Raw genomic sequence first — 17,318 nt, 5'->3', positions numbered from 1 at the left:
GTTGTGGACAGGTGTCTTTTATACCGATAATGAGTTAAAACAGGTGCCATTAATACAGATAACGAGTGGAGCCTCGTTAGACCTCGTTAGAAGAAGTTAGACCTCTTTGACAGCCAGAAATCTTGCTTGTTTGTAAGTGAGCAAATACTTGTTTTCCACTCTAATTTGGACAAAAATTCTTTAAAAATCAAACAATGCGATTTTCTGATTTTTTTTTCCCTCATTCTGTCTCTCATGGTTGAGGTTTACCCATGTTGACAATTACAGGCCTCTCTAATCTTTTCAAGTAGGAGAACTTGCACAATTGGTGGTTGACTAAATACTTATTTGCCCCACTGTAATTATATATCCTGATATGTGTAAAACAAGCCCATAAAATTTGATACTTTCTCATCCTGCATTGTAGTCTTCAGTGTTCGCTTTCATGGTCTCAGACTCTCAACAATGTATTGGCTTGAATCTTCTTGACTAACACAAATTCATCACTTTCATTACTAGCCAAGTATAATTGTGTGTTAATATAATGAAACTGTAGAGATTAGTCTTTTGATTTATAAACCAACAAATGTAACCCATATATAGTGTAGATCAAACATGACATATTCCTAATGTCAACAATTGGTCATTTCTGTAGTACATAAAAATGTGGATACTTTGAGATATTCTTTTATAATTGTGTATTCCTACATCACATATATTTGACAGTTCTTATTATACTCTTCAGTTCTTAACTGAAAGCAGTGTGCAGGCTCCATCATGAACACCCGTTTAGTTCACTTAGCAAATATGGTTTACTGCCCAATAAAGGGCTACAGTTGAAATCACAAAAATGTGAGTCTCTATTGATAGGATTGCTGCAAAAGTGACTGACATAAAACATTGATATACAATGGATAAGACCTGAACACTTTGACTGTCCTACCCTTTGCCGTATAGAACTGAGTGCTACAAGCTCACCCAGTTGCCGTATGTACTATATGTAGAGCTGTCACTGGGAGTGAATGAGTTTTAATATGGACTGGTGAGAGTCCCGGAGTCAGCGACATAAGGCCTGACCGACCTTTTTCCAACAATCCACTTGAGTCAAGCAGAACCATGACCATGTTACTGACTGCCATAAAGTAGTGAAATTCTTTTTCTTTCTGCCTTCCTTAGCCATTGTTTTCTGTCCACCTCTCTGTTGGAAGTTGGTTTTCTGTTTCTTCCCCCTCACCCAACGGTTCGCTCTCCTTGGAAGCTCCTCCCTCAGGCGGGATATTTTTCTGAGAGCTGCAAGCAAGATGGAAACTTCTTCACTCATTCTGAATACGTTAAATTAGGGTTGTCAAACTCATTTTTATCATAGGCCACACAGTTATGCTTTCCTTTGAAGGGCCATTATGTCTGCCGACTCGTGCTGACACAATCAAAAGATGAATCGACAAAAATTGACAATCATATGAATGGACAACTATATTTATCGTCGATTAATTGGTTAGACATTTTGACCTCATTTTTATCATAGGCCACACAGTTATGCTTTCCTTTGAAGGGCCATTATGTCTGCCGACTCGTGCTGACACAATCAAAAGATGAATCGACAAAAATTGACAACCATATGAATGGACAACTATATTTATCGTCGATTAATTGGTTAGACATTTTGACCTAACGAAACATGGAAAAACACGAAATATTCGCAAAAAATGTATTAAATACGTATGATTTCTGTGAGCTTTCATTGTGGACTACAGAAATTTTATTTAAATGTCACTTAAAAGCAAAAGTAACGAAAAACATGAAGGTGAATACGCATAATTGATTTTTGTGGGACACACAAATTAATGTGGTGGGCCAGATCTCGCCCCCCTGCCGCTGCTTAGTTAGTGCTTCTTCTCTCAGATTTGTTATCATCACACCTATCTGAAAAATTGTCAATCCTCACCTCAGCGTTGAAGGCCCATCTCTCGGATGTTCTTCTGCCTCATGCGCACTGCAATTCCCTTTGTCCATGGACGTTTGTATGTCCACAGCTAGATCTGTATCTCTGATGCTCTGTGCCAGTTGATGAACACAATTAGGCATCAATGAAACGTCATCCTGCAACCCTAAATCATTCACTCCCTTTTCATTTTCCGACTTCAAGTCCTCTCTCGGCTTATCTTCGGATCCACCATGAAGACTATTTTCTTCCAAATCTAAGTCACCGCCACTATCCGAGCTGTTATCTTCAACTCCATGCCACCAATGGAAATATTTTTTACCCTCTGTCTCAAACTGACATCCAGGTTTATCTAATGAACAAGTCCCAGAAAATCCAGGCAAAGAGTTTTTCTTTTCTTCTTGCTCACTGAGATGCTCACCCTCTGTGGACCCTTCTGCTTCCTCGGCCAGATCACTACCATCTGTCACGAGTTCGTTGGCACATTTTGGTGATTCTGTGTGGTCAGAATCCAGTCCATCTCTTGACCTTTCCTCAGACCTGCCGAGTAGAGGTTCTTCATCATTGTCTAGGTCCCCACTGCTGTCAGAAGTGTAGTCAAACTCGTGCCACCACGTGGAACGTTTCCTAATTCTGGTTCCCTCATCCTGTTCAATATCGTCTTGAGATCTGTTTCTCGACGGTCCTGGCTGAGGTTCTACCTCTTCTTCTTGAAGTTCTTCTTCTACATGCTCCTCCTCTTCCTCTTCCTCCTCCTCTATGACCTGGTTGACTATCATATGAAAATCATTTTCCAAATCCTCTTCATTTTCATAATTCTCTTCCATCACATGATTAATGTGACCAGCGTGATTTTCAATATCCACATTTACAACATTTTCATTGACAAAGCCAATTTGGTTCTGTCTGAAAACCCTCATGTGATGATTTATGATGAAATGCAAGAGGAAGATGAATTCCATGTCATTATTGTCGCCATTTGGTGGCTGATCTTCAGTTGGAATGTGAATATGATGGCCTGAAAGACAATTACAGATAAAACTATCTTAGCCATGTGTACTTAGGGAAAAATAGAAATCACGTTTGTCAGGTACTTACGATTCGGACCATTGTGATCTCCGTCTCCTTGGCCATCCATTTGGCTACAATAACCAGAAATGACAAGACTTAGCTAGTAATTTCTTCTGTCTCTGACATATTACAGACAACTCACCATTCGCGAGTAAATAACTCAATAGCAATGTATATGTTTACGTTCAGTTTAAAACAACCCACTACTGTTGTGGAAGCCTCATAAGGAGGTTTCCTAAATGCAGCGATGACAAAGACTTTGGCTCCACCCCCAAAACAACTTGATATCACAGAATCTCTTTCCTTTCCTAGATATTATCATTATGACATATCATTAGCAGATCATTCTCAATACTGTCACTGTCAGTGGAAAATCCAAAACGCACCTCAAGCTGGAGGAACTGCTCTTTGTAAAATATTGCTTGTTACGAAGCCATTAGAAGTTGGAAGTGGAAGCTCTTCTTCTATTCCAGTCGCAGTCATACTTGTCCAGATCAGTTAGGGTCAAAGGTCATTCAATTTTGATTCCCGACATTCTGCCCCTCTAAAAAATTAACCTAAAAGCATTAGTCATGGCAACAAATGCTTCTGCCCAACAGTGCATATAATAATACAGTGCCCTTTGTAGCCATTCAACCTATATGCTTTGAATAAAGCACTTTATGGCATCATGCACAATGTCATCATTATGATGATGATAAATTGTGTTGTAATTTTTTGTCCAATAGTTTGTCATACTGCACTACCTTTCCTGTGCACGTACAATGTGGAATTTGAAGAAACAGCTTCTGTTGGGCTATTGATGTTGGAAGGAAGTGAAAATGCTGGAGTTGGAATTTTTGTGGATGAGACACAAATAAAGAAGGTTTTTTATTTAAATAGCACTAACTTAACTGTTTAATTGCATTGCAGGTCAAACCTCATGGGAACTAAGTTTACTGTATATGACAGTGGTCTGAACCCTATGAAGACCACCACCAGCCTTGAAGACAATAATATGCGCCAAGAACTTGCAGCCATTTGCTATGTGAGTTAATTTTTTCTCTCCCTTTTTACACTCCAAACAGACTTTACTTTCTTTTCAGATTCCAATTAGCCCTAATATTTTATTTGACAACGATTAGCAAATCAAATGGTATTCAGTAGCAGTGGTTCTTCGATAGGGGGCAGCTCAAAGTGTGTCCACCTGTGAGTGTTTTGCGACAGTGGAGGGGCTCAGCGGCACCCGCAGCTCAGTAGGGACAGAAAGCGCAGACAGAAGTCAGGCTCCAAACGCAAGCAGCTACAAAAAAGAGAAAAAAATAGAAGTGAGATTTTTCGCTAGTTGTTTTAAAAAAAGTGTCGGTATGATGGTAACTTAAAACAACCGAGTGAAGACTGAAAAATGCTACCATGGACATTTCCACTACAATATGGCTAATTCACTCATTTTGCTGTCAATCAAAAAGGGATTCAGCCTCAGACAGATCATCCAATCATCATGGGTTAAGTGTGTAGTCGAGCCACGCCCACTGCCCATAAACTGCCAGAGACACTGAGCGTCTGATGGGTGGGACAAACCCAGCCTTTAGCCAATGACTCATCTCGTTTCGCTGTAGTGGAACAATTTACTCTCAACCCTGGGGACTCAGCACAGCACCTCCATGAAGTTGGCCCCCATCATACACAAATGTACAGTGGGGCAAATAAGTATTTAGTCAACCACTAATTGTGCAAGTTCTCCCACTTGAAAGTATTAGAGAGGCCTGTAATTGTCAACATGGGTAAACCTCAACCATGAGAGACAGAATGTGGGAAAAAAAACCCAGAAAATCCCATTGTTTGATTTTTAAAGAATTTCTTTGCAAATCATGGTGGAAAATAAGTATTTGGTCAATACCAAAAGTTCATCTCAATACTTTGTTATATACCCTTTAGTGGCAATAACGGAGGCCAAACGTTTTCTGTAACTCTTCACAAGCTTTTCACACAGTGTTGCTGGTATTTTGGTCCATTCCTCCATGCAGATCCCCTCTAGAGCAGTGATGTTTTGGGACTGTCGTTGGGCAACACGGACTTTCAACTCCCTCTTCATTTTTTTTTTTTTTTTTTTTTTTTAAACCTGTCCTGCTCAGCTGTTTGACACAGAGAATGGAAGTCTAAGTGCCCGGATTCTGAACAGTTTTAATGTTTCACATTGAGAGTCTGACATACTCCCATTGTGATGATTCAAAATACCTTTTTATTTTGACAAAGCAGCGAACAGGAAGGGATTATGGGGGGACAGAAGAAAAGAAATACAAGAGAAGAAAGAAAAGAAACACATACACAAACAACAACAAGAAATACATTGAACATCTAAACTAGTTACTAATATGCTGGTGCTATCGTCAGCGAGATGTATTTCCGGTTTACACCATGTGGGGGCCTATTGGCCAGTGAAAGAGGAGAATGGGGGTGGGGGTGTCTATAAGACTATAAACTAAGTGATTGAAAGGGGTAGAGTGTACACAAATCAGTTCTGTGATCTAGAACCCAGTAATCGTGTGAATCTCTTATGAGTGAAAGCCCGTTGGCGACCAACCCTACGCCGCCGCATCGCCAATCCCGGCACCGGAACCCCCAACCCGAGCATGCCCTACCACATCCAGCAGCACGCAAGCCCCACCGGGCGCGCGACAGCCACGCAGACGGGCGGAGAGACCGCGCGGGCACCAACCCAGGGCCACGGCCCACACCCAGCCAGCCCGGGGAGGGAGGGCGGGCGGGGGGGCGGGGGGATCCACGCGCAGCCCATCCCTCCTCCAACCGCCCAGCAAAGGAGCCACCGTCACCCCCCCCCGGGACCCAGGGTGGTCCCCCGGGCCACCCGCGCGCCCATCAACCGGCCTTCAGGGATGGCAGGAGGGGACGCATCACCAACCCCACGCCTACACCCACCCCCGCCCGCCCACCCGGACCACGAGCCACAGCCACAGCCCCCCAACCGGCACGGCACGCCACGGGGCCCCCAGCGGCCCACCAAGCCCCAGGCAAGGCAGGGTCCCCCGCCGGTGCAGGCGACACCCAGCTGATACACCGGCGCCCAGCCAGCGACCCGCGACGGAGCGCAGGGCGGACGCCCAGCCAGAGAAGAGAGGGGAAGGCGGAGGCAGGAGAACGCCCAGGGACTGCCATGGGGCGACGCAAGATCGGAGACCCGACCCCCCAACCCACTCCCGCGGCCGGCAGCCGAGGCAGAGGGGAGGCCACACCCCGGGAGCCACGCCATATAGAAAAAGTGTGGGACCCACCTACCACCCTATTACTGTGGCTGCCAGGTTCCCGACTGGCAGCCATCACCCAGCACCGTGATGGGGGTGTGAGGGGAGAGTAGTGCAATGTATGCATTAAAATAGGAGAGCTTGGCTTGGGGCAGTGGGACCGCAGCATGGAGTTTCTGTCCAGCCGCCCGTCCCACCGCCCTTTGCCAGAGCTCTCCTGTGGAGTATGATGTGTGTGGTGCATTTAAAAAAGGTGCAGGGATGGCGGGGCCCGTGGTGAGGAGGCAGCCATGAGGCCCCCCCCCCCCCAGCAGGTCCCAACCATCCCACAACCTTGGTGTGTGGTGCATTAAAAACAGGGGGGAGTCGGGCTGGGACTGTAAAGCCCCGTCCCAACTCTCCCCGGAGAAATGTATGAGCATGTAAGTGCCAGGGTGAAAAATATTTACAGTGCCGAAGTGAGAAGTGCGTGAGTTAAGAGGCAGGCTCCCGCGGGCGTGGCCCCGTCCACCAGAACCACCGGCCCCAGGGCGGAAGAAGCGTCAGGGCCCCGATCAATCCCCGCCCCAGAACACCCACGGCGCCTCCGCGACCGCCCACCCCCCTCCCACCCACCGAGCACCCACCCCGCACCCCGAGCAGGCGCCACACCAAGCGCCGGCGACCAGGGGGCGTCCACCCCACCGGCAAGGGACAACAAGCCTCACCCTAGGCCCCGCGGGCCCCAAGAGGCCCCGCTAACGACCCCGCCGGCCGGGGGGCAGCCGCGGCCGCCGCGGCCCAGGGAGGCGGACAGACCAACAACCAGACCAAGGGGAGAGAAGCGCACCCCCCACAACCCACCCCCGGGCCAAGAGGGGCGCGCGGTATGGCACCAGAGGGCACCTCCCCGGCACCCGGTACAGGGAGACGCGGCTCCGGCCGGGCGGACCTGGGAGGGAACCATGGCTGCCGCATACACCCCCCGGCCCCCACCCCAACCCCAACCCCACCCCGGCCGGCCGGGGAAGGGCCGCGGCCCCGGACCGGCACCCGCACGGCCCCCCCACCCGCCCACGACACCAGCGCGCGCCCGACGGGACCCCCCGCACAGCCAGACGCAACCGGACAAGCCCCGGCCGAAAATCCCGGGGGCCAAGACCGGCGGCGGGACGGCCCAGGGCAGGACGCCAACAAACTCCACCTGTAAAGCTGATAGAAGAAGAGGTTTATCAAACACCATTAGATGTATGCCAAGGACCAGTGAAGTGTATTATTTACGCATAGTTCCTTAATTGTTCCAAGTCTGATAAGTAATATATAGGGTGTTCCAAAAAAAGTTGCATATGATCCCCAGTAGCTGAAAACCAAATTGTCCATGAGTATCCTTGTAAAATAAGCCCATTGACCGACTAAACTGTGAAGGAAGAAAAATTATTTATTACATGCTGTTGGGAGTGTATAAAACAGTTCGGATTTAAACATGTCCAGTTTCCAGCTGCAGAAGGATGCATACAACTTCCCTGGACACCCCGCATACATCCATTTATGTATACAATTTTATTATTTTTGTGGCATTCCTTCGCAGGTGAGAGAGAATCCTTAGTCTATGTTCATCATTCTTGCGACCGTTTCCCACTGTTGTTCGTATTTGTCCATTTTATTTGTCTGTTTGGCAGATATTTTCTCTAATGTTATATATTCAATGATTAGATTTAGCCATTGGTTAATGCTAATGTTTTGTTTGTTTTTCCAATTCAACAATATTGTTTTTTTGGCTATCGTTAGACTTGCTAGTAGTGGACGGGTTTGATGGATAGAGATATTCACTGTATTCAGATCGCCAAGCAGACAAAGAGTTGGAGACAATGGAATCCTGCAGTTCAATAGGAAAGAGAGTTTCTTCGTTACCTGTGCCCAGAAATCTTGTATTGGTTTACATTGCCAAAGAGCATGAAAGTATGTATCTGAAATATCTTCGTTGCAGCTTATACATTTATCGGATTGGGAGAACCCCATTTTGTGCATTTTAGATTGAGTAATATGCCATCTGTGCAGTATTTTGAACTGTATAAACTGAAGGTTCTTATTCTTTGTCATTATAAATGCATTTTTACAGATGTTGGACCAATAGTTATTATCTAATGTTACCGAAAGTTCGTTATTCCATTTTTCGATTGGTAGGCAAGTAGAGTTGTTACATGAGAGGGCTTTATATACTTTTGAAAGTATTTTTTTTTGTTGAGGATGTATATTTATTATTTTATTTACGAAAGGTGGTGGGTCTAACGTACCCGTTAGTGATGGAAATTTGCTTCTGATGGCTGCCCTGATTTTATTGTATTGAAGGAAATTGACCCCTTTGATCTGGAAATCTTGTACTATTTTTTCATATGACATGAATGTATTATCTTTAAACAAATGCTGTAACTGGTTTATTCCCGTATCATCCCATGTGCTGAAATAAATAGGAATTTTATTAACTACAAAGTCTGGGTTGTGCCAGATTGGTGAGAATTTACACGGGGCTTGTTGTGATTGCGTAATTTCCATACCTCTCCCTCTTCAGGTTTTCTATGGGGTTGGGATCTGGAGACTGACTAGGCCACTCCAGGACCGAGAAATGCTTCTTACGAAGCCACTCCTTTGTTCCCCTGGCTGTGTGTTTGGGATCATTGCCATGCTGAAAGGCCCAGCCATGTTTCATCTTCAATGTCCTTGCTGATGGAAGGAGATTTTCACTCAAAATCTCTCGATACATGGCCGTGACCCCATTCATTCTTTCCTTTACACAGATCAGTCGTCCTGGTCCCTTTGCAGAAAAACAGCCCCAAAGCATGATGTCTCACCCCCATGCTTCACAGTGGGTATGGTGTTCTTTGGATGCAATTCAGTATTCTTTCTCTTCCAAACACAAGAACCTGTGTTTTTGCCAAGAAGTTCTATTTTGGTTTCATCTGACCATAACACATTCTCCCAGTCCTCTTCTGGATCATTCAAATGCTCTCTAGCGAACCGCAGAAGGGCCTGGACGTGTACTTTCTTCAGCAGGAGGCACGTCTGGCAGTGCAGGATTTGAGTCCCTGGCGGCGCATTGTGTTACTGATTTGTTGATTGATTTGTTACCTTTGTTACTGTGGTCCCAGCTCTCTGTAGGTCATTAACTAGGTCCCCCCGTGTGGTTCTGGGATTTTTGCTCACTGTTGTTGTTATCATTTTGACGCCACGGGGTGCGATCTTGCATGGAGCCCCAGAGTGAGGGAGATGATCAATGGTCTTGTATATTTTCCATTTTCTAATAATTGCTCCCACAGTTGATTTCTTTACACCAAGCACTTTACCTATTGCAGATTCAGCCCTCCCAGCCTGGTGCAGGTCTACAATTTTGTCTCTGGTGTCCTTTGACAGCTCTTTGGTCTTGTCCATAGTGGAGTTTGGAGTGTGACTGACTGAGGTTGTGGACAGGTGCCTTTTATACCCATAATGAGTTAAAACAGGTGCCATTAATACAGATAACGAGTGGAGCCTCGTTAGACCTCGTTAGAAGAAGTTAGACCCCTTTGACAGCCAGAAATCTTGCTTGTTTGTAGGTGAGCAAATACTTGTTTTCCACTCTAATTTGGACATAATTTTTTAAAAAATCAAACAATGTGATTTTCTGATTTTTTTTTTCCACATTCTCTCTCATGGTTGAGGTTTACCCATGTTGACAATTACAGGCCTCTCTAATCTTTTCAAGTAGGAGAACTTGCACAATTGGTGGTTGACTAAATACTTCTTTGCCCCACTGTATATAAAAAAAATATTGTTTCTGCTACGTTTGTGCTGTAAAGTTTTTTGTTTGTACTGCAGCAGTTTTCTAGATATTAGGCTTTTAATTTTTAGTGATGGCGTCACTAGCAGCCCCCCATTTACTAGTTGTTGGGACACCCCTCTGTTACTGAGAGAGTTAGTACGCTCCATCAGCCATGGGAGTTAGGATACAGAAGGGCTGTGAGTGACGTAATCACTCGAAATTAGTATCTCAATATTTATAGAATGATAGCAGCACAAAGTGATAATTTATACAGCACAAACTATCACAAACGAATGGCACCACTCCTGGTCTATTTTGCAGTATATGGAGAGCTACGTGACATCATCACTACAATTGAATAGCATAATATCTAATAAACCATTGCAGCACAAAAAAAACATTTATACAGTACAAACAAGCAGAAACGTACCATAAACGACTGACATAATTTAATATAAATTTGCATCTGATGGGTGGCAACTTCACGGAGGTCAGTGCATTCTGTACTGTTTAAAGGACTGTGAAGCTGCGTGAATGGATGAAAAGCAAGCTGCATCATAACCAGTGATAATAAACTAATTCTGAACAAAAGTTGAGCGCGTTGAAATGCATATGTAGTCAATCACATGTACACACAACAGTATACATTTCATCACTTAATTTTTTGGCACTTGAACGGAAGCTGAGCTTCCCTTGCTTCCCTTGAAATTGCCACAAAAGAATGTACGGAAGTTCACCTACGAGATGGATGGACGGACGGACGGATGTTTCCAACTATTTCGAATTAACATGGACAGGCGAGCACATATTGTAGCGTCGACAGGAAAACATATCTTTCCGTGTTTGCGTATGTGCAAGCCTTGAGACTGGAGAGGACACCGCACTGGTGAGCACGTCTCATGAGTGACACAACCAGAAACTGCTACGACGCAGGCTAACTACACATAAATGTCACACAATGTGAAAATGTGACGGAAACTCCTGCGCATTTTTGTCTCGTTCTCGACATGTCAGACAAAAACTGGCATTAGGCTCGTCATGTTGTAGTCTCCCAAAACACGTTTTTAGCTTGTTATCATCTCGTTCTCCTCATAAAAATAGAATTAGTTGACGAAAATTTTTCATTATCATCATTGCTGACAAAAACAACACTGGTGCAGACGACCATCACTATATAATACAGTGGTACCTCTACATACGAAGTTAATTTGTTCCAGGACCATGTTTGTAATTTGAAATGATCATATATCGAGCAGGATTTTCGCATAGGAATACATTATAATTCCATTAATTTGTTCCACAGCCCGAAAACCTACACTAAATCCTTAATAAATACTGCTGGTACTATTACAAATGGCAATTACACATAGCAAAACAAATAAATAAATAATAAAAACCGGGATAATACAATAAAAATAGTAATAATTCTGGTAATAATTTAACGAATCGGGTTGTAATGTGGCGGACGTGTTTTGCGTCCTGTACCTGAACGCACCGCGCCGGTGACGTGACAGCGAGAGGGTGACGTGCGGTTAAGACTTTACTTTCTCTTTTTATGTTTTTTGAGAACACCATCAAATACGGCGGACTGTATGCGTGTTGTGTTGCACAAGTTCTGAAACAAGTGATAAAAACCTGACTAAGTTAGCGATTTCTTTGGTGATGTTATCACAATAATAATTGTCACCTTAACTCATAAAGATTGGCGAACGGAGGTCGGAGGAGGACCATGGAGATTTTAGACCTTCTACGGCCGTATTGTTGAGCAAGTTCATGGATGCGCACCCCATGCTCATATTTTTCAATCATTTCCATCTTCATTTCAACGGTAGGGCGTCACCTTTTTCCCTTGTTTCACCACCTAAACTAGCCTTCTTGGAACCTGTGTTGATTTCCCTCACAAGAAAATTTGCTGTGCATCCGTCTGCGGTGCCGTCATGTCATCGTATTTCGAGCATGTCATCGAGTATAGAAACAAATGGCGAGTCAAATTTTACGTCGGATGTCGAAAGTATCGTGTGTCGAAGCGATCGTATGTTGAGCTACCACTGTACAAAGTGCCTCCATCGCTGTTACTGATTGACAACTGCTTGTCCCGCCTCCCGATGACGACTTTGCGGCAGTACGTGATGGTCAGGCAAGCTCTGGTCTTGTAGTGTGACAACTGGTCCGTTACAAGACTTACTGCAACATCTATACACAATTTTGTGTAGTCGCAGACATCGATGGTCAGGAACGACAAAAAAAACAAAAACTAAATCATGTGGCTAGGTATTACATGGACCAAATTAATCAATTTGGTTTCGGCGGAAAATTAATATCAGGCATTTACTGTATTCAATGGCACTTTGTGCTACTCATGCTGAAGCAAGTTGTGAGCCAGGACCAGCGGGGGGTGCCTGATTTGATCTGCTCTGTGTTTTGGATTTAAAATGATTCCAATGCACATTTTGGTCTGCTAGGAAACCAATGTATTAGGATTCAAGGGACCTCGTAAAATGAGCGTCATCATCCCCGGAATGAACATGGACCACGAAAGAGTGTCAATTCGCCCACGAAATGTATGTTTTCCAATAGACATCAGTCACCTTTCTCAAACAAATACAGATTGGTATTTTGAGCAGAGCTTTTTAAGTGATTCTGTTGCGTTGCGTAATCTTCTTTTTGTAGGACCATGAGTCATTATTGGCAAGGTGGCAGAACAAGAACACGGAGAGTGTAATTGAACTTCATAACAAAACTCCAGTATGGAATGACGATACACAATCATATGTGCTCAACTTCCACGGCCGAGTCACCCAGGCCTCTGTCAAGAATTTCCAAATCATTCATGACAATGACCGTAAGTGACTGAATATAAGGGATTTTTTATGTTTTCATCTTGCAATGATTACAGCTCGCAGCCTTTGACTTATATTTGAAAACATTTCACGTTCTTATTTTCTATCTTTATTCATCAAATTTAAATCATTTCAGCTGACTACATTGTGATGCAGTTCGGCCGTGTGGCTGAGGACGTGTTCACCATGGACTATAACTACCCAATGTGTGCCCTTCAAGCCTTTGCCATCGCCCTCTCCAGCTTTGACAGCAAGTTAGCCTGCGAATAGAAGATGGCAGCCTGAAATTTAGTGGCCAACTGGTCCCTGTGTGGCCTCGCCAAGGGCTGTAAATGAAACACAGGGGCTGCTCTTGACAAATCCAAAAAACCCAGTACCCCCGAAAATCATGCGTACCCCAATATGCTTTGTGGGCCTCAAGTTCTGCGTGGTTGCGTGTGTGTGTGCTTGGAAAAGGGTGTCAAGCACAAAGAGTTAAAAAAAAAAAAAAAAAGGAAAAATAGTTTGTTTTGTAATTATTTTGGAGCAGGTGTACATTCTAAAAAAATGTTTCTTCATGTAATAACTAGAGAGATTTAACATTCTTTATCTGTGACTAATAATTGCATATTTGTACATTTTGAGAGTTGGCTACATTTTATGTATCTGTCATGAAAATAACCCAAGGTGAAAAAAAGACACCCTCAAGCATGACTAGATTCTAGATTTAAAAATAACATGCATGTTAAAGGCTATTTATGTTGATATTTATGTATTTATTACATGTTTTGTTCTTCTTTGGACAGTATTGGCTCTGTGGAGCTGCAAGCACATCAAAGACAAAGCGTCCACACAAAACAATTGAAAGGGAGCAGGGAAAAGGCGTGTTACACTGTGCTGTGTACCGTACAATATTGTGTCACTGGGTCACATATGTGAATGTATCGAATAATGGTGCACTTTAATTTCAAACCAGTAGTGGTGGAAATATAGCTGTACGTCGTTTCTGGTGCCTTTGAACACTAATTGCAGTGCTACGCTTTGGCTGTAAAGTGAGCTCTTTGCTGTTCTAGCTATCCCAACATGCATTGGAATGAATGACTTTGCTCATTCACTGCCATTGACGGCTAAAGTAGTCAAATGGGGGCAAGCAGTGATTTCAACAGTACAATAGATTTTGAATAAATAAATTACTAAAATGATAAGCCCATGGAGGAAAATCTGTTCAATTACAACTTGGTTAGAAGTTAGTACACTTCACTTAGATGTAACATTGTTCTTCGTATGATCTCTGAAGACCACATGGATTTGACACATCCTCAACACGTGCATGTTGCATCTTTTCGCTTCTTTTTCCTATTTTTCATTTTCCTCTGATTGACATCTTATAGGCTGTACGTTGGTTTTGAGAAATTCAGTGCAGATGCTTCTTATTGGGTGTCATCTTTTCTTACCATTTTATACTTTATCACCATAAAAAAATCAATGAAGGCAAAGAACAATCTCTAATGCCACAACTGTGACTGTGGATGATGAGGTAATCTTTTATCATATGTGCTATTCTTGTACTTAATTGTGTTCTAACTATTTTGGATTTCTATTTCGAAACTTGATACTCAGTGTGATGTCTGCTTTTCAGTATGTGTGATCAGGATCCCTTGCTTCTCACTTTGTTTTAGTGGTCGTGATGATGTACAGTGAATGATGTGTGACTTATGTGATGGTATAGACACTCTTTTATCATGACAAAAGAGGTGAACGAATAAAAATAGTATGTTTACTTTTGTTTTCGGTGGAAGTATTCAAAAGTTGCTTTCGTTTAAATTAGGGCTGTCAAACGATTAAAATTTTTAATTGAGTTAATCACAGCTTAAATATTAATTAATCGCAATTCAAACCATCTATAAATTATGCCATATTTTTTTGTAAATTATTGTTGGAATGGAAAGATAAGACACAAGACGGATATATACATTCAACATACTGTACATAAGTACTGTATTTGTTTATTATAACAATAAATCAACAAGATGGAATTAACATTAACATTCTGTTAAAGCGATCCATGGATAGAAAGACTTGTAGTTCTTAAAGGATAAATGTTAGTACAAGTTATAGAAATTGTATATTAAAACCCCTCTTAATGTTTTCGTTTTAATAAAATTTGTAAAATTTTCAATCAAAAAATAAACTAGTAGCTCACCATTGTTGATGTCAATAATTACACAATGCTCATTGTGCTTAAACCCATAAATTCAGTCGCACCAAAGCGCCAGCAGAGGGAGACAAAAAACACAAGTAACAAGTGGACATGTCACTGTGCTGTCATTTTAATCTGTTTGAGCGGGGCATGTGCGTTAATTGCGTCAAATATTTTAACGTGATTAATTCAAAAATTAAAAACCGCCCGTTAACGCGATAATTTTGACAGCCCTAGTTTAAATAAATGTTAGGCTTATTGGTCGTGGGTTTGAGGTCTGAGCAAGTACTGTACTTGGGCATGGACATAGGAAGTGCCGAGTGTAACATGATTTTAAAAAATTGACTGGTCATTTGCTAACATTTGACATTCCTCATAAAAAAAAAAATTGTGAGGTTTAGAAAAACTTTTAAATAGTTAGATTATAAACGAAGCCCCCGTGGACCCCCCCCCCTTAAAAAAGTCAATATTGGCTCCAAATTACATATCAAGCAGGTGCAAACTTTTTTTCCCCTAATAAACATATTGAATTTAGTAGTTTAGAATAAATTAATTTACTATATGGTGTTATTACTCTGGTACTACTGCAGCTCCTTACACTGTTGTACAACAGTAACCTGGCAATCATGATGCGGCTGTTGTTACTCTTCTTCTTCTTTCATCCAGGCCACCTCAGTCAAATTAGAGGAATTCAGTAGTGGTACTGTGTGTGGCAGCACATACATAGATGTCCTATGATTTTAAAGATTCTTGTCAAACATAACAAGAAAAGCCACACAAGGCTTATGAATTTTGCCCAAAGATATTGTTTGGTTTAACACTGCTAATGAAAAGGCACTCGTCACTATAGAATAGTTTACTACTTATAATAAGGCATTCATTCATTCAAAAAAAAAAAAAATATATATATATATATATATATAAATATATATATACAGTGGTACCTCTGCATACGAATTTAATTCGTTCCAGGACCTTGTTTGTAAGTCGAAATGATCGTATGTCGAGCAGGATTTTCCCATAGGAATACATTATAATTCCATTAATTCGTTCCAAAGCCTAAAAACATACACTAAATTCTTAATAAATACTGCTGGCACTGTTACAAATGGCAATTAAACATAGAAAAACAAATAAGTTATAAATAAATAATTCAGAATAATATAATAATAAGAAGAATAATTAATAATTATTCCTGTAAATAATGTAACGAATCGGATTCTAATATGGCGGACACTTTTTACTGTCCCTGAACGCACCGCGAAGGTGACGTCTCAGTGAGATAGGTCGGTGCGGTAGAGATAATACTTTCGTTTTCTTGAGAGCGGTCAACTGCTTAAGACAATGGGCGTTTTGTGTTGGATAAGTTCTTAAATAAATGATAAAAACGTGACGAAGCTGGCGATTTCCTTGGCAATGTTACCACAGTAATAATTGTCACCTTAACTTATAAATAGTGGCGAACGGTGGTCGGAAGAGGACCATGGAGCTGTATTGTTGAGCCAGTTCAGGGACGCGCACCCCAAGCTCATATTTTTCTATAACTTGCATCTTCATTTCAAAGGTAAGCATCACTTTTTTCCTTGTTTCTCCAACTGTATCAACTTTTTTTGAAAACTGTGTTGATTTCTCACACAAGAAAATCCACCGTGCGTTCGTTTGCAGTGCTGTCATGTCGTATTTCGAGCAACTCGTCGGATGTAGAAACAAATGGCGGCTCAAATTTTACGTCGGATGTCGAAAAGATCGTGTGTCGAAGTGATCGTATGTAGAGGTACCACTGTATATATATATATATATATATATATATATATATATATATATACTGTGCCCTCCACAATTATTGGATTTATAATAATTATGTGTTTTTTAGCTTCTAATATTTTTCTTCTTCTAAATAATATGGGACCTTAATGGAAAAAAAGAGAAAAATCCAACCTTCAATACAAGTGCATTTATTCAGTGGGGAAAAAATCCCACATAAAGAAATAATTATTTGACATCAAATAATGAGTGTCACAATTATTACCCCCACCTGGTGTTAATACTTTGTACAACCCCCTTTTGCCAACAAAACAGCACCTAATCTTCTCCTATGTTTCACAAGATGGGAAAAGACAGAAAGAGGGATCTTCAGCCATTCCTCTTTGCAGAATCTCTCTAAATCATCCAGAAACCTGAGTCCTCTCCTCTGTACTCTCCTCTTCAGCTCACCCCTCAGGTTTTCAATGGGGTTGAATTCTGGGAACTGAGATGGCCAAGGGAGGAGCTTGATTTTGTGTCTGGTGAA

General features: G+C 42.3%; 2 protein-coding genes across 4 annotated transcripts in view; one reads left to right on the top strand and one right to left on the bottom strand.

The window, feature by feature from the left end:
- tub (TUB bipartite transcription factor) overlaps window positions 1-15,891 on the top strand; it is a 79,902-nt gene extending 64,011 nt beyond the window's left edge. For all 3 annotated transcript variants that reach the window (XM_057841713.1, XM_057841720.1, XM_057841728.1), the window contains 4 exons: window positions 3,905-4,019; window positions 12,472-12,570; window positions 12,680-12,851; window positions 12,986-15,891. In XM_057841713.1, coding sequence (XP_057697696.1) covers window positions 3,905-4,019; window positions 12,472-12,570; window positions 12,680-12,851; window positions 12,986-13,119 — 520 coding nt within the window. In that variant the 3' untranslated portion in view covers window positions 13,120-15,891. The remainder of the gene's footprint in view (window positions 1-3,904; window positions 4,020-12,471; window positions 12,571-12,679; window positions 12,852-12,985) is intronic.
- LOC130919214 (ABC transporter F family member 4-like) lies at window positions 287-3,811 on the bottom strand. The gene is made up of 4 exons (XM_057841741.1): window positions 3,379-3,811; window positions 3,020-3,063; window positions 1,925-2,939; window positions 287-1,269 (listed from the first exon to the last, which is right to left on the bottom strand). The coding sequence occupies exons 2-4, from the start codon at window positions 3,057-3,059 to the stop codon at window positions 1,152-1,154; spliced, it is 1,173 nt and encodes a 390-aa protein (XP_057697724.1). The 5' UTR covers window positions 3,060-3,063; window positions 3,379-3,811; the 3' UTR covers window positions 287-1,151.
- Window positions 15,892-17,318: the final 1,427 nt, after the last annotated feature.

The sequence above is a fragment of the Corythoichthys intestinalis genome, chromosome 1 (assembly GCF_030265065.1).
Source record: "Corythoichthys intestinalis isolate RoL2023-P3 chromosome 1, ASM3026506v1, whole genome shotgun sequence".
NCBI classification, from domain to species: domain Eukaryota; kingdom Metazoa; phylum Chordata; class Actinopteri; order Syngnathiformes; family Syngnathidae; genus Corythoichthys; species Corythoichthys intestinalis.
Note: the sequence above shows the minus strand (reverse complement) of the source record. Positions and strands in the feature narration are given on the sequence as shown.